Raw genomic sequence first — 18,263 nt, 5'->3', positions numbered from 1 at the left:
GCATCGGGCTCTCTGCTGTTAGCACAGAACCCAATTCAGATCCCTCTCTCTCTGCCCTTCCCCGCTTGTGCTCTCTTGTGTCTCTCTCAGAATAAATAAACTTAACTGAATGAGCCATCCAGGAGCCCCTATTTATTTCTTTAAGTTTGTTTATTTATTTATTTAAGTTTGTTTGTTTGTTTGTTTATTTAAGTTTATTAAGTGTTGGACTCTTGGTTTGGGCCCAGGTCATGATCTCATGGTTCGTGAGTTTGAGCCCCACATCCAGCTCTGCGCTGACAGTGTGGAGTCAGTTTAGAATTCTCCCTCTCTCCCTCCCTCCCTTCCTCTCTTTCTCTGCCACACCCCCCCCCCCTCAAAAATAAACTTAAAGAAAAAAAATGTGTACAGTTCAGTGGTTTTAGTATAGTTACAAATACGTACAACCATCACCACAGTGACTTTTAGAACATTTTTACTAATAAATTTTTATAAATATTTTAGCTAAAAAAATTTAAAAAATAGACTCCAACAAAAAACCTAAGCATTTTTCTAGTACAGAAACAACTCTTGACAAACTTGGCAGCTTGTCATAGCTAATTGCCAGAGTAGAAGTGAATTCAGTTCTGCCCATGAACTAGTGGAATGAGCAGTTGCTTGTATGGTGATGCTGTGGACTTCAGAAAAACTGAGAGCCTGTTTATAACCAGAGGATCTTCTATACTGGATTAAGTAGTATCACATTTCCTGTAGTCTCATTATGCCATCTGGGAATGTTTCAGAATTCTTAGACAGGATTTTGTGGTTGTCAAAAGATTACTGGACTTCCAGATTTAGCTTTAAATAAACATTCTTTAAACCCTGAGTATTTTATTTCATTTTACACACAAATTTCTGTTTTGTTTCTTCAGCTCTTACTTACTGTTCTGGAACTTTTCCCTCTTAGTGTTTCTTCTGTGTTACCTTTTCTCTCCAGTAGAATCTTGAGAATTAAAGGTGAATTTCTGTTTTTTTGAGTGTCCCTCCACATCGCCTAATACAATACGTGCAGTTGATACCTTAGTTCTTGGATACATTAACACAAAACCTCTTTCTTTCCCCGGCCTTAGGCATCATAGGCGAGTATTAGTGGAATGGCTAAAAGATCCATCTCAGGAGCTAGAGTTTATTGCTGATATTCTTAATCAGGATGCGAAGAATTATCATGCCTGGCAACATCGACAGTGGGTTATTCAGGTATTGCCTTTCTTGTTACAGTGTTTTTCAGATTATGTTTTACCTGAATTAAATAATTAAAATTACTGTTGAATGTAAGTATACTCCTGAACTGAAACACACATATAGTTCATTACCCACAATTACAATGACTAAGAATTATTAAGATACTTAATTAAACCTGACATCCTTCATGTTGATTAATTTTATAACCTTTCAAGATATGTTGGTAAGTAGCTTCATATTAAAGAAGAGTAATAGTAATTTTTGTATTTTTTAGATTGAATTTGCATCCCATTTTATATTTGCTAGCAAGTTGAATAGAAAATGTAGTTGTAATTTTTTAATATAACTGTATTATTTTAATTAACAAGGGCATTGTACCTACGGGGGGTTTTGCATACATACAGTTTGGAATATGATGTTACAATAATAGTATTTTATTTCTGCCCACTTGTTAAAATTTTATGCTAAATCCTGAATAGTAGAGAATAGTTAAAACTCCCACTCTGGGCATTTTATTTATTCTATCAAACAATTCTAGTGTTGTTTCCTATGAATTTTTTCCAGTGATTGCTACTTTGTGCACTATTCATTATACCAAGAGGATTTCACAAAATTCTTTTTTTTACTTAAAAATTTAAACTTTTCTAAATTTGTTTAAAGGGATAAATTTTCTAAAGATTTTTGGTATTTTTATTTTTTATGAAATTCTACCTTTTTGCCAGTATCAAATAAGAAGTATAACTCCATTGGCTTTTTTCATAATTATCCCCAATTTTTGCCACATTTGTAAATTTTGACCATTTCATTTCTTTTCTTAGTTATCTTTATTGTTTCTCTTCTCCCTATGATCTTTTTTTTACTAAAACAGCTCCATAATGTAAAAGTTTATATCTAAATCCAGTTTTGTATATTTCTCCACATGTATTTTAATATAGTTTTATCATATATAAGCATTTTTAATATTCCCTTTTACTTAATATTATATATTCATATCAAATCCATCAAATTAATACACTTTACTATAGTTTATCATTTTATTATTACTGAGTTTGGGTTTTTTCCCTCTAAATTTTCACCTTAAACAATGCGTAAGCATTTAGTTACATAATGCCTTTTTTTTGCCTGTGATTTAGTCCTTTAGAATAATTCTTGGGTCTATTTAAATAGTATAAACATGCCTCTTGGTATCTAAATTGTTCTCAAGAAGATGGTACTGAATTACAGGACACTTTGCTTTGTCTTCCTAAAATTTCTTTCCTTCCTTGTGACCGTTCCCTTGTCTTTGATGACTTTTCTTTCCCCCCTTCATTTCCTTGACCTGCAACTAGCACTTTCCTCCAACTATGTGATGAGTCCCACCCACATCTTCAGTTCTAGCTCTGCTGAAATTTTATTTTTTATTAATAATGGGACATTTCTAGGGGTGCCTGGCTGGCTCAGTCGGTAGAGCATGTGACTCTTGATCTTGGGATTGTGAGTTCGAGCCCCACTTTGAGTGTGGAGATAACTTGAAAATAAAATCTTAAAAAATAATGGGACATTTCTAATTGGATATTCTGTATTTTCTCTTAGGAATTTAAACTTTGGGATAATGAACTGCAGTATGTAGACCAACTTCTCAAAGAGGATGTGAGAAATAACTCTGTCTGGAACCAAAGATACTTCGTAATTTCTAACACCACTGGCTACAATGATCGTGCTATATTGGAGAGAGAAGTCCAGTTAGTAATCTTCACTTGTTCACTCATTAAAAGAACATTTGTGTACCTGTCAGGTCTCAAGCATTGGGGTTACAGCAAAGATCAAGACTGCTCGTCGGGCACCTGGGTGGCTCAGTTGGTTAAGCGTCCGACTTCGGCCCAGGTCATGATCTCACAGATCATGGATTCAAGCCCCACATCAGGCTCTATGCTGACAGCTCAAAGCCTGGAGCCTGCTTTGGATTCTGTGTCTCCCTGTCTGTTCCTCCCTAGCTTGTGCTCTGTCTCTCTGTCTCTCTAAAAATATAAACATTGAGGGGCGCCTGGGTGGCGCAGTCGGTTAAGCGTCCGACTTCAGCCAGGTCACGATCTCGCGGTCCGTGAGTTCGAGCCCCGCGTCGGGCTCTGGGCTGATGGCTCAGAGCCTGGAGCCTGTTTCTGATTCTGTGTCTCCCTCTCTCTCTGACCCTCCCCCGTTCATGCTCTGTCTCTCTCTGTCCCAAAAATAAATAAACGTTGAAAAAATATATATATATATATAAACATTGAAAAAAAATTAAAATAAAAAAAGACTGCTCCTGATCCTGCCCTCATGGAACTAGTAGGACAGAATACATGGATGAAGTCTATAATGACAAATTTACAGATACTCTAGTATACATCTACTTTGTAGTGTCTTACATTTCTTGAAATATCGTTAACTATTAGAGATTGAGAAGAAGTCAGATTTCATAGTGTCTAGGAAGCTTTATTTTAAAACGATCTCAGAGACTCTTAATGATATAGAACACACTGAGGGTTGATGGAGGGAGGTAGGTAGGAGATGGGCTAGATGGGTGTTGGGTATTAAGGAAGGCACTTGTGATGAGCACTGGGTATTATATGTAAGTGATGAGTCACTGAATTCTACTTCTGAAACCAATATTGCAATGTAAAAAAAAAAAATGTATTTTATTAAATTCTGGTGACCTTTAGATAATAGTCCCTATAGGCCATGTTACTCTACTGTGCAGAGTTTAGAGCAGGATAAGTCTTTGTTGTAGGGAGCTGTCCTGTATGTTGTAGGGTTTTTATAGCATTCCTGGCCTTTATGCCTTTTTTTTTTTTCAATGTTTGTTTATTTTTGAGAGAGAGAGAGAGGGAGACACAGAATCTGAAGCTGGCTCCAGGCTCTGAGCTGTCAGCGCAGAGCCCAGTGTGGGGCTCGAACTCATGAACAGCAAGATCATGACCTGAACTGAAGTCAGATGCTCAACCGACTGAGCCGCCCAGGCACTATGCCCTGTTATATCAGTAGAAAACCCCTGCCCCAAGCTGTGACAAAAATGTCCACAGACGTTGCCAAATGTCCCCTGTGGGGCAAAACCATCTGCAGTTGAGAACTACTGCTTTAGCATACAAAAAGCTGTTAAAAGAGAATTTATGAATTGGCATGAATATTAATATCCATAAACATTAATAGCCACCTCTTTTCTGACTTTGTCTATTTTGTCTTAATGTCTTTTTTTTTGTTTTTTTTGTTTCCAACGTTTATTTATTTTTGGGACACAGAGAGACAGAGCATGAACGGGGGAGGGGCATAGAGAGAGGGAGACACAGAATCGGAAACAGGCTCCAGGCTCTGAGCCATCAGCCCAGAGCCCTATGCGGGGCTCGAACTCACGGACCGCGAGATCGTGACCTGGCTGAAGTCGGACACTTAACCGACTGCGCCACCCAGGCGCCCCTCCTTAATGTCTGTTTTAAATTTGAATATATTTATTGTTTTTATAGCCTGATGAGAACATACTTACCATTTTAATTATAAAAGTTGTTTTAGGGGCACCTGGCTGGATCAATTAGTAGAGCGTGTGACTCTTGTTTTTTTAATGTTTATTTATTTTTGAGAGAGCACAAGCATAGGAGAGATGGAGGGAGAGGGAGACAGAGGATCCCAAGCAGGCTCTGCACTAAGAGCAGCAAGCCTGATGTGGGGTCCGAACTCAGGAACTGCAAGATCATGACCTGAGCTGAAATTGGATCCTCAACTGACCTAGCCACCGAGGGGCTCAGAGCATGTGACTCTTGCTCTCAGGGTTGTGAGTTCAAGCCCCATGTTAGCCTAGAGTTCACTTTAAAAAAAGAAAAAAAAGGTAAAAGTTGTTTTAACAGCTCCTGGGAAGAGCTGATTTTTATGACCATCTGCTTTTATCTCCTTTGCTATTACTTCTCTTTGGATCAGGGCAGCTGGCTTTTCTTTTATGTGTTCTATATAAGGTTCTGGTGATTTAAATTTAAAAAAAAGAAACGTTTATAATTAAGTGTCCTGCATTAACTCTCTGTTTCAGGCGTCTTTCTGGAGCAGCCACATACCCCTCAAAAACATCTTACACTTTCTTTTTACTGTTCTGTTCTCCAAAGCTGCACTGTCCAATATGGTAGTCACTAGCCACATATGGCTGCTTAAATTCAAATTAATTAAAATCACATAATTCAGTTCCTCAGTTGTATGAATCACATCTCAGGGGTTCCGGATCCATATGTGGCTAATGATTACTAACTATATTGGAGAGCACATATAAAGAACATTTTCATCTCTGTTGAATAGTATTGATCTAAGGGATCAATGAACTTACTGAACAGTGAACTTACTGAAATAATTATATTATTCTTAAATGTAAATACTGGGACTTGCGTAGAGAAAATTCGGACTCATCATCCAGCCCTTAATATATTACTTTTTTTTCTTTTAGAGTTGATACTCTGTTGTGAGGATTAGGACAAAAGTACTCTAAAGGACAGCAAAGTGTCATCTTTTTTGTAGAGTTCAGTAGCTTTCTTGCCAAAAGGTAGAATGCATCAGGTTATTCTTCCTTAAATTAGTCCAATTAATAATTAGGAATTTCATATTCCTTATTTATCATAGTGTACTTCATTAGGCTAGACGTAATAAGATACTTAAAAACTGAGTATGAAGAGTGGAAAGTGGGAACTTCTCATAGCCTTCAAAGGTAGGTTACTGGGTTTCTATTACCAAATAGAAATGATCAGTCAAGAATCTATGAGATTTCCAGGGGGTTTGCCCGGTTGGCTCGGTAGGTAGAGCATGTGACTCTTGATTGCGGGGTTGTGGGTGTAGTGATTATTTAAAAATAAAATCTTTAGGGGCACTTGGGTGGCTCAGTCAGTTAAGCATCTGACTCTTGATTTTGGCCCAGGTCATGATCTCACAATGGTGAGATCGAGCCCTGCATCAGGCATGGAGCCTACTTAAAGATTCTCTCTCTCCCTCTTCCTCTGCTCCTCCCTCACTTGTACATGTGCTCTGTCTCAAAAAAAAAAAAAAAACTTTAAAAAATTGTTTAAAAAAAATAATCTAAAAATTTTCAATATTTAAGGTGTTACCATTAATACAGATAAAAGAAAGTGCTTAAAGAGCTGTAGTTATCTAGAATTAGTTGTGTTAACTAAATTTTTTAACTCTAAAGAATATAGGTGTACCTGATGATTTGTTCTTTTCCTTTTATAAAAGGAATGCAGTCTAGTTGTAGGGGGAAATTGTACTGGATTACATAAAGTAAAATATCAAAATCTCTTATTCTCTTTCTTCTCATACCCCATTGTTTAGAGTGAGCTACAATTAGTGTGAATTCTTCCAAACCTTATTAAATATATTTGCAAACATGTATTACAGCAATATAGGCAATGGTATTATACACATTGCTCTTTTTTATTTAATATATCCTGGCCATATTTCTAGGAGTACACAGTCTACTAGTACTATTAATAATAGTTACCATTTATTAAGCATTTACTACATGCAGGAATTTTTATTTAATTTTCATAATTACACTGTGAGATATCTGATGAAGAATTTGAAGTTCACAATAGTTCTATAATGTGCCTAAGAGCACCTGGATAATAATTGATGGGGCTATTAGAAGCTAGGCTTTCTGACCTCAAAGCCCATGTTTTAACCATTAAAATAGATAATAGTTTAGTGCATGTATATATAAATAAAATCCTTCAGGTATTGCCAAAGTGAAATTAATAGTCTACAATGACTAGTGAAGACATGCAGGGACATGGTTTTAAAAATAACTGGAAACATTAGGTCATGTAAAAATGTTGGGAAAAAACCTTTTCATAGTGCTGAGTGAGTTTATTATTACAATAGTCCCTCGCCGCCCCCTTTACATGTGGTTTCACTTTCCATGGTTTTAGTTACTTGTAGTCAGCCATCAGATCCAGAAACATGATCTTCCTGATGACATATGTATGGTGAGACATTAGGTAGTATAGTCTACTGCTCTGTCACAATGCCTGTCCTTTACCTTCATCTTATCATGTAGCATTTAAAAACATTTTTCTTTTATGTCTTTTTTTGAGAGAGAGACAGAGTGTGAGTAGGGGGAGGAGCAGAGAGAGGGAGACACAGAACCTGAAGCAGGCTCGAGGCTCTGAGCTGTCAGCACAGAGTCCGACGTGGAGCTCGAACTCACAGACTGTGAGATCATGACCTGAGCTGAAGTCGGACGCTTAACCGACTGAGCCACCCAGGTGCCCCATCATGTAGCATTTTATTATCTTACATCATCACAAGAAGGATGAGTACAGTCTAATAAGATATTTTGAGTGAGACCACATTCATATAACTTTTATTACAGTGAGTATATAATTGTTTTGTTTTATTGTTAATCTCTTGGTGTCTATAAACTAAACCTTATCATAGGTATGTATGTATAGGAAAAAACCTAGTATAAAGGATTTGATACTTTATAAAGGATTTGTGGTTCAGGCATCTACTGAGAGTTTGGGAGCCTATCCTCTGCAGATAAAGGGGGACTCCTATACTTGCTGTGAAAAAAAAAAAAGTGCTATCCTAATGGCATTGCAATAAAACCAAGATTACTAAATTTTGGTAACTTATTTGAGCAAGTGTATAGTGAAGCTAAGTTCTGTAACTCTTGGAATTTGTTGTAATTGGATCCGAATTATATTTAATAACCTGGTTAAAGGGAAGAGAGTTACCATTCTGACTGGTAATCACATCATGGTTAGAATATAAGATATATAATCACATCTTTTAGAATATAAGAAATATACATTTGTGTTGGTTTCTCATTTTTATTCTGTCTATATAATTTCCATGCTGTCTTATTTTTTATTACAGCTCCTGAGATTATGTAGTTCTTCTTTTTGAATGACTTATGATTTGTTGGGCATATATAGATCTTAGACTCCTCAAGATTTCTTTACCGATAAGAGGAAAACCTGTTTTAGCTGACATTTTCTTCAAAGGGAAAGCCTATATTAAAGGAAATCTTCCACATCAATTTCTTTTCCTATTGTGAGTTGAGCCTTCATATTAGTTAGGCGTTCCTTCCTAGAACTGGGTACAGACTTCCAGGAGGGAGGAACTACGTAAATATGAATTGATTCCTGCAGACTTGAGGGATTCTGTCTAATGTAGATATAAGTCCTAGACCTAGTCACAGCCCACTAAGATAAATGAAAGCACATATCCAAGCTCTGCTACAATCTTAGAAAACTGTTTCTAATTATTGCACTGCTTTTCAAATTATACGCATATTTATTTTCTTCTAGGTACACGTTGGAAATGATCAAACTAGTACCACATAATGAAAGTGCTTGGAACTATTTGAAAGGGTAAGAGGTTGTTTTGGATTGTTTTGTATTAAAACAACTGCTAATATGATGTATCATGTAATATGTTCCATTAATCAGATTCTAAAGGATACTAAAGAATTTTCCATTTTTCTGGATCTGAGGGAAGTGTAACTGTTAGACAGTAACACCCAACAGTGCCTTTTATCCTTCTCTTCACCTCCCAAGCACGTACCATCATAGTTTTTAGAATAGTCCATGACTAGGGTTCAGAATAGTTCTATAATGTGCCTAAGAACACCTGAATAAATAATTGAGCCTGGGTAGCTCAGTCGGTTGAGCATCTGACTTCGGCTCAGGTCATGATCCCACAGTTCGTGAGTCCAAGCCCCACATTGGGCTCTGTGCTGACAGCTCAGAGCTTGCTTTGGATCCTTTGTCTCCCCTCTCTCTCTGCCCTTTCCTTGCTCATGCTCTCTCTCTCTCAAAAAATAAACATTAAAAAAAAAATTAAGGAGGGGCGCCTGGGTGGCGCAGTCGGTTAAGCGTCCAACTTCAGCCAGGTCACGATCTCGCGGTCTGTGAGTTCGAGCCCCGCGTCAGGCTCTGGGCTGATGGCTCAGAGCCTGGAGCCTGTTTCCGATTCTGTGTCTCCCTCTCTCTCTCTGCCCCTCCCCCGTTCATGTTCTGTCTCTCTCTGTCCCAAAAATAAATAAACGTTGAAAAAAAAAAAAATTAAAAAAAAATTAAGGAATAGTCCATGACTAAACAGTAATACAATTTTAATTGTATTTATGAGTCCTGTAGTCTTTATGTCAAAGAATGGGATATACACACCTAGACACCTAGTTTCTCTTTGGCTCAGGAATGTAATAAAGGCAAAGCAAACTATTTATAAGCACATTGCACAGATGGATAGCCAGCATTTCTGTTTTCATTTCTAGAGATCTGTTAGAAGTCTTATTCCTTAAATTGACAAGATTTCACTTGCCTAGCTACTGACATAAGCAGGCTGCTTATTGAGCTTAGAGGTCTCCCTGGAAACTAGGCCCAAAGAGCATAAAGTACAGAGCCCAGTCACATTTGTTGATGTGTCCAGGGTTGGGGCCTATAATATCTGGATAGCTAAAAAAATAAGGAACCTTCTTTAAAAACATTTTTTTATTTACATTTATTTTTGATAGACAAGAAAGAGAGCATAAGTGGGGGAGGATCAGAGATAGATAGAAGGAGACACAGAATCTGAAGCAGGCTCTAGGCTCTGAGCTGTCAGCACAGAGCCCAACATGGGACTCGAACCCACAAACCGCAAGATCATGACCTGAGCCGAAGTCGGATACATAACCAACTGAGCCACCCAGGTGCCCCTGAATAAGGAACCTTCTTAAGAAGAAATGGAAACATCTCTGTTGTTTTCTTCCTTCACTTCTTAATGTTAAGAAGGTGTTTATTTTCTGATTTAATTGTGTAGCAGTTTGAGTTAATAAATGATCCTTTTTAAGTTTCATTATTGTTTTTAACTAATTGTACTCAACTTGTAATTATCCATGATAAAATTCACACATAATTTAAAAATTTCATTTAGTTTCAGCTTCTTGATTCAAAATAAGTTTCCTCTTGTGCATGTTACAGAGGTCATTTTCTCTTGAACTTTCTGTTATTTTTGTTCTTGTCAGAATTGAGGATAATTTTTCTTTTAGAATTTTACAGGATCGTGGTCTTTCCAAATATCCCAATCTGTTAAATCAGTTACTTGATTTACAACCAAGTCACAGTTCCCCCTACCTAATTGCCTTTCTCGTGGATATCTATGAAGACATGCTAGAAAACCAATGTGACAACAAGGAGGACATTCTTAATAAAGCATTAGAGGTAAGCCAGTGGGGACTCTGCTTTTCTTTGTGGTGTCTCAGAATTCACTCAGTGTGGCTATATTCATGACCTTTTCAATGTGTTCACTCAGGAGTTCAGTGCAGGGCTATTTCTGCTGTTTAGGGCAAAACCCAGGTCACTAGTGAACAGAGTATATAATTATAGTGGTGTAGGTCATTTGAACATGATCTGAGTTTAACTGTATTGGCTCGAAAGATTTGCTCTAGAGATTGATTTCCATTATCTTTAAAGAATTTTTGTTTTTCGTTTTCAGTTGTGTGAAATCCTAGCTAAAGAAAAGGACACTATAAGAAAGGAATATTGGAGATACATCGGAAGATCCCTTCAAAGCAAACACAGCACGGAGAGTGACCCGCCAACAAATGTACAGCAATAACACCATCTAGAAGAACTCGATGGAATGATTTTATTTTTTTAAGAGACTCTAATGCAGGAGTTTAAAACTAAAGTGATCATTCCCTTTGCCTGTGGTATAAAACGTGCACAGGTATTGCTTTTTAACAAGAACTAAGTGTGATGCTCCTTGGGTGCTGCTGCTATTCAGACTAGTAACTTGATTCTTCTTAAGCAAAGTGATTTGGTGGGGGAAGGAGAAGAAACAAAGTCCCGTTCAGGAACTTTTGTAGTCTTATCAACATTTGTTCTAATCCCTTAGCATCAGCTCTTCCCTACAGGGTATATGCGTCAGAATTTGCAGCATTAATGAGTGCGGGTAACTTGTATGTAATGCATATAAGGTCATTTAAATTTTGGTTCAGGAAGCAGGGAATGCAGTTGTTACATTAGAGCTGCTCTGCCACACTCACAGTATCTTGCTATCACTGTAACCAACTAATGCCAAAAGAATGGTTTTATAATAAAATGATAGATGTATCCTAAAACAATGACAAAGTACTTTGATTTTTTTAAATAGCATTTAAGTATGTAACAAGGGACATTGTCTCAGCTTAGAAAAGCCACTGAGAAAGAAAATACTGCCATAGAACTATAGAAACCAGAAACATGATTATGTTAAAGGAAACGTTATTAGAATGTGAATTGGTCAGTTCTTTAAATTATTTTTTTCACCATTTATTTTTGAGAGACAGAGAGACACTGAACATGAGTGGGGGAGGGGCAGAGAGAGGGAGACACAGAATCTGAAGCAGGCTCCAGGCTCTGAGCTGACAGCACCAGAGCCCGACGTGGGGCTTGAACCCACAAACTGAGATCATGACCCGAGCTGAAGTCAGATGCTTAACTGACTGAGTCACCCAGGTGCCCTGAATTGGTCAATTCTTGACATCAACAAAATCTACTCAAGACAGTTTAGTCCTACAGGGTTTATTAAGGTATATAGTAACTCACAGAATGATTACCTGATCTTCCATAAATACATGGCCCAGCCACACTGTAGCACTGGGCCATCGAATTGCTGTTGCCTGTGCCGGGATCAGGAAACTGCTGACAGGCTGCCACTCCAGGACTGTGCACCCCTGCCCCATTGCGTGCGGGCACATCTGCTTCCCTTCCCACATGGTGCAGCTCCCAATTACAGGCTCACTCACTTTGGTGGGTCAGATTAGAAAGAACCTGAATGACATCTAAAACTCTGAACTGCAAAGGAATCTGGCAAATGTAGTTTATAGCTTTCCAGCCTCTACAGTTCAGGAAGACATGCCAGAGTAAAGTGTTGAACAGGTTAGTTCTCTGTACCTGTGCATAATTAAATCTCACTTTCTGAATAAAGAGTTCTTGTTCAGTGTTCAAAGCACCAAACTACAACTAAAGGAATTTATATACAGTAGGATAGTCTTCTGAAGAATTTAGGAAATAATATTTTTAACATTTCATATCTTTTTGCTGTTTTAGACTCAAAAATCTGATTTGATATTTTAAATTGTCATATGAAGTCTCATTCTTAATGTAGACTATTTCAAGCGTTACACGGAACAAAAACCTTACAGAGAAGTTGCAAGATAGCATTTACTCTCAGAAGCTATCTCATCGGTGTCCCAAAATTGATTGGATTCTGAGTTATAGGCTGAACAAAGTTCATCAAGACTGTTTAATAAGAAGCAGAATTTACACTGAGAAATGTAAGTGAAGCAGACCAGACACAGTTGAATTAGCCTGGTTACTTGGCATTTTATTTTCTGCCTAAGGTGGCAATTCATTTATTAAAACATTGCTTTGTGGGCATGGGATCAGGTGAGGAGGCTCTATGATTTAAATGTATAATGATTTTAGGCTCTGCTAATCCTGACGAGGACCATCTCCTTAATGGACAACTGGACACATAAACCTGGCAGCACACTCCTTTCACTGGACCAGCAATTAACATGTCTGTGGAGGGGGTGCCTGGGTGGCTCAGTTAGTTAAACGTCCGATTTCAGGTCAGGTCATGATCTCGCAGTTCGCAAGTTCGGGCCCCTCATCAGGCTCTGTGCCAACAGCTCAGACCCTGGAGTCTGCTTCGTATTCTGTGTCTCCCTCTCTCTCTGCCCCTTCCCTGTTCACACTCTGTTTTTCTCTCTCTCAAAAATAAACATTTAAAAAAAAAAAGAAAAAACACGTCTGTGGAGGAGTCTGCTAGTTCAGAACTACTTGCTTAATAACACTGTCACTGTGTTGCTGATTTACACTGTTGGTGCAAAAACAATGGTGGGTAAAACTGCTGGTGCCTTACTACGAAACAAGGCAGTGGTACTTGGTAGTTGCTGTATTCTTCACTGCCACATACTCACTGAAACATGTCTTTGATGAGTCAGTAATTATATATTTTATTCACAATACTCTGTCTTTTCAGTACTTTGTGTGACCAAATGAGTTTGTGCATAAAGCATATCTTTCTGGTTGTCTTGAAGAAAAGCATTTGTACAATTGTGAAGTGGGCCAAACAGGCCACTTCTCATAAGCACCACTTTTACTTGAGAGAACAATTGATAAACTGGTTACTCATACTTGGGTGGCTGGCATACATTTTCTCCAAAATGAATGAAGAGTTTGTCACTTCAGTTTGTCATAGGAAACAACTGAGTGTTTATTGCCAATGATAAAATTTGAGTTTTCAAATGAAAATTTTAATCTACCGCAGTAAGGCTGGCAACTTCCCAATACCTATTACAGACCTTTCAAATGAAATCAACATGTTATTAATTAAAGTGAATAATTTTTAAGAATTTTGATACTGTTTAAATGTGTCAACAATTGGGAGAGATACATAACTGAAAGAACCATTGTTTTCCAAATGACCAATTCATGATGTTATCATGCACAGATAAACAATCCATTCAGATTATAAATCAGAGAAGGTTGCAGATTCCACATTGCAACTGACCTTTGAAAAGCCACCCCTTGTCAGATTTTGGTGTAGTATCAGAGTATCAGAGGTATCACAACTTCTGAAAAGGCTATTAAAATATTCCCTTTCCAACTATATATGTGTGTATGAGTCTGGATTTTCTTCATAGACTTCAACCAACACATTATATTGCAACAAATTGAATGTAGAAGTAGATAACAAAGACCTAGGTATCTCTTATTAAGTTAGACTAAAGAGATTTGCAAAAATGCAAACTGCCACTTTTCTGTTTAATTTGGAAAACGCAGGTTTTATAAAATGTTATTTTTGTTAACATGTAATAGGTTTATTGCTTTAATAAATTAAAAATTTAAATTTCAAATATGGTAAATGTCAATAGATATTACCCACATTAAGAAAAGCTGGACTTAGAAAAATTAAGACACCACTATGTCCTCTGGGACATCAATTTTGAGAGAGACCAGCAGCATGCTCTGCACCATGGTATCTTGAAAATGTTTATTGGCTATTAAAATACTATTTGGGGACAAAGAAGCAGAAGAGATTATCTGCCTGATGGAGTCAAGAAGGATTCACAAAGGGGAACAAATTTGTCTAGTTACATCCTTTAATAAGGCTGTAAACTTTACAATTGGTTATATCCCAAATACTAACTTATAAATTAACAGGACAGTCCAGAACATTTCCCTGGATCATTTCCATCTGGAGAAATCAATGTTTTTCAAACTGGATTGTAACTAATGGGGAATTACATCAAGTCAGTGGGTCTGAACCAACTTAAAAAAAAAAAAGATATAGAAAATGTTTAATTTCACTGAATTCTCTCACATTATTTCTTTCATTCTACTTGATTTGGTGTATTCTAATATTTTCCCCAGCATTAATGAGTAATATTGTGTGTTAAGGTATACAACATAATGATTTGATAAATGTATATATTGTGGGATAAACTACCACATTTAAGGTTAACAAATCCATCATGTCACATACCACTTTTTTGTGGTGAGAACATTTAAGATCTACTTTCAGCAAATTTCTCTAGTTTTTTAAGGAAGAAGGATAGATGACTGATACAAGACCCTTCTTTCACAGTTTACGCCTTTAATGCTGTACATTTTCCTCAAGCAACTGCATTAACTGTTCTCGGAAATTTTGATATTTTGTATTTCTGTTTTCATTCAGCTCAAATATTTTCTGATTTCTCTTCTTGAGACAGCATCTTTGACCCATGGATTGTATAGAAATGTGTTTAATTGCTAAGTGTTAGAGGAGACTTTCCTGCTATCCTCTGTTACTGATTGAGTTGTTTGGTTTTATTTTGTTTTCAGTGGTGACTCTAGAAACTTTTCCACCATATAGGTCTCCTTACCCTCCACCATTTATACTGTAATTATCTTTTGTACTATAGCCACTTACATTAAGAAGCTCATCAGACAGTTTTACATTTTGTGCATTCAACCGCCAAACATTTTAAGGAATTCAAGAAAAGAATAGTCTGTTACATTTACCCAGCTATTTACCATTTCTTTTACTCTTCTTTCATTTCTGATGTTCCAAGTTTCCTTCTGCTGTCATTTCCCTTTTGTGTGAAGACATTTCTTTAAGCAATTCTTTTTAAAAAAATAATTTTTAAAAGTTTATTTATTTTGAGAGAGATAAAAAACATGAGCAGGAGAGGGGCAGAGAGAGAATCCCAAGCAGGTTCTGTACTGTCAGCATGGAGCCAAACTTGGTGCTTGATCTCACGAACCGTGAGAGCATGACCTGAGCTGAAACCAAGAGTCAACTGAGCAACCCAGATGCCCCTGTTTAATTCTTTTAGAGTAGGTCTTCTGGTTGCAAATTTTATTATTTTTTCTTAATCTAAAAATATATTTAACCTTCATTCTTGAAGGACATTTTCACTGGATGGAATTCTGGGTTTATAATTCTTGCAGCACTTCAAAAAATATGCCACTTCCTCTGGCCTTCATGAATTCAGATGAGAAATCTGTCATTAGAATGGTTGTTTGTCCATAGGTTTCTCTCTTTCTCTCTGGCTGCTTTATAATTTTTTAATTTGTCTCTTGTTTTCAGTAATTTGATTTTGATGTATCTGGGCATGGGTGTCTTTGGATTTATCTTTCTTGCTTAGCTTCTTAGATCTTGAATTTTTTACCAAACTTGGTATGTTTTCAGCCATTATTTCCAAATATTTTTTCAGCACTTTCTCTTTTCCTGTGGGACTCTGATGACAAGAATGTTAGACCTTTTATGTTTGTCCCACAGGTGCCTGAGGTCCTCATTTTTTTTTCTTTTTCTCTCTGTTGTTGGTCAGATTAAACAATTTCTATTAATCTGTCTCCAAGTTTAATGACTTTTTCTCTGTCATCTCCATTCTGCTATTGGATCTATAAAGTGAATTTGTTTAGTTACATGTTTTTCAGTTGTAAAATGTTTATTTAATTCTTCCTAAGTTCTATTTCTTTACCAATACTTTTTTTTTAATGTTTATTTTTGAGAGAGGTGGGGGTGGGGTGGGGCTGGGGGGACAGAGGATCCAAAGTGGGCTCCATGCTGACAGCAGAGAGCCTGATGTGGAGCTCGAATTCACCATTCATTTAGATCATGACCTGAGCCGAAGTCAGCCGCTTAACTGACTGAGCCATTCGGGTGCCCGTCTTTACCAATACTTTCTATTTCTTAAAATTCATTTGAGAGAGAGAGAACGAGAGAGAGCATGAGCAGGGGGGAGAGGAGACAGAGGGAAAAGAGAACCTTAAGCAGGCTCTATGCTCAGTGTAGAACCTGACACAGGGGTCAATCCCACAATCCTGGGATCATGACCTGAACTGAGATTGAGAGTTGAATGGTCAACCAACTGAGCCACCCAGGTGCCCTGTAATACTTTCTATTTTAACTTTTGTTTCTAGAGTGTCCATGATTGTTTCAGCATGTGTATAACTGTTTTAATGCCTTTGTCAGATAATCTCAATATCTGTATCTTCTCATCATTGGTAACTCATCAATGGTTTTTCCCCATGCAAATTGAGATTTTTGGATACTTCGTACACCTAGTAATTTCTATATTATGGGCGTTTTGAATGTTATGAGACTCTAATCCTGTGGAGAATGTCAATGTTTTTATTTAGCAAGCATTTGCTATAGTTAGGTATGGGTCACAAGTTACAACACTCTGTCTGTGGCTACATTCCAAAATCAGTTCAGTTTTCAAATATTTTGCAGTGCTATTTTTTAAATAAAATTTTTAAAGTCTATTTATTTTGAGAGAAAGCACAAATGGGGATGAGGCAGAGAGAGAGAATCCTAAGTAGGCTCTGCACTACCAGCACAGAGCCCAATGGGAGGCTCAAACTCATGAACCATGAGATCATGATTTGAGCTCAAGTCGGACACTTAACTGTGCCACCCAAGAACCCCATTGCAATGCTCTTTATTTTTTAAAATTTACATCCAAATTAGCCTATAGTGCAACAATGATTTCAAGAGTAGATTCCTTAGTGCCCTTACCCATTTAGCCTATCCCCCCTCCCACAACCCCTCCAGTACCCCTCAGTTTGTTCTCCATATTTATGAGTCTCTTATGTTTTGTCCCCCTCCCTGTTTTTATATTATTTTTGTTTCCCTTCCATTATTTTCATCTGTTTTGTCTCTTAAAGTCGTCACATGAGTGAAGTCATATGATTTTTGTCTTTCTCTGACTAATTTCACTTAGCATAATACTATCCAGTTCCATACACATAGTTGCGAATAGCAAGATTTCATTCTTTTTGATTGCCGAGTAATACTCCATTGTATATATATCACATCTTCTTTATCCATTCATCCATTGATGGACATTTGGGCTCTTTCCATATGTTGGCTATTGTCGATAGTGCTGCTATAAACATGGGGGTGCATGTGTCCCTTCAAAACAGCACACCTGTAGCCCTTGGATAAATGCCTAGTAGTGCAATTGCTGGGTCTAGGGTTGTTCTATTTTTAGTTTTTTGAGGAACCTCCATAATGTTTTCCAGATTGGCTGCACCAGCTTGCATTCCCAACAATGCTATTTTTTTTAATGGTTATTTTACTTATTTTGAGAGAGAGAGCGAGAGCACACATGTGGGAGGGACAGAGAGAGGGGGAGAGAGAGAATCCCAAACAGGCTCCACGGTATTAGCGCAGAACCCAACACAGGGTTTGAACCCACAAAATGTGAGATTATGACCCCAAGCCAAAGTCAGATGTTTAACCAACTGAGCCACCCAGGCATCCCTACCATTTTAACTGTTTTTAAGTGGTATTATGTACCTTCGTCTTGTGCAACCACCACTACCATTCATCTCCTGAATTTTTTTACCTTCTCAAATTGAAACTCTGTACCCATTACACAGCATCATTTTTAACAGCTGCATAGATATAATCTCTTTCAGAAAGCCCTACTGTTAAATATTTAGGTTTGTTTCTACAGTAAACATTCCTTATCCACAAAACTTCATACAGTACATCTTGCACATGTATTCAATTATTTCTGCACGATAAACTCCTAGAAATGGGATTTGCTAGAGCCCTTTATA

At 37.3% G+C, this 18,263-nt stretch overlaps 1 protein-coding gene across 1 annotated transcript in view; it reads left to right on the top strand.

The window, feature by feature from the left end:
- Positions 1-11,284, top strand: part of FNTA (farnesyltransferase, CAAX box, alpha) — a 30,882-nt gene extending 19,598 nt beyond the window's left edge. Inside the window, exons 5-9 of the mRNA XM_043562767.1 lie at positions 1,089-1,215; positions 2,773-2,921; positions 8,487-8,549; positions 10,208-10,379; positions 10,654-11,284. Of these exons, the coding sequence (XP_043418702.1) occupies positions 1,089-1,215; positions 2,773-2,921; positions 8,487-8,549; positions 10,208-10,379; positions 10,654-10,776 (634 nt within the window). The 3' untranslated portion in view covers positions 10,777-11,284. The remainder of the gene's footprint in view (positions 1-1,088; positions 1,216-2,772; positions 2,922-8,486; positions 8,550-10,207; positions 10,380-10,653) is intronic.
- The last annotated feature ends 6,979 nt before the right edge of the window (positions 11,285-18,263 follow it).

This window comes from Prionailurus bengalensis, chromosome B1 (assembly GCF_016509475.1).
Source record: "Prionailurus bengalensis isolate Pbe53 chromosome B1, Fcat_Pben_1.1_paternal_pri, whole genome shotgun sequence".
Classification (NCBI taxonomy): domain Eukaryota; kingdom Metazoa; phylum Chordata; class Mammalia; order Carnivora; family Felidae; genus Prionailurus; species Prionailurus bengalensis.
This window is presented reverse-complemented; position numbering and strand designations above follow the sequence as displayed.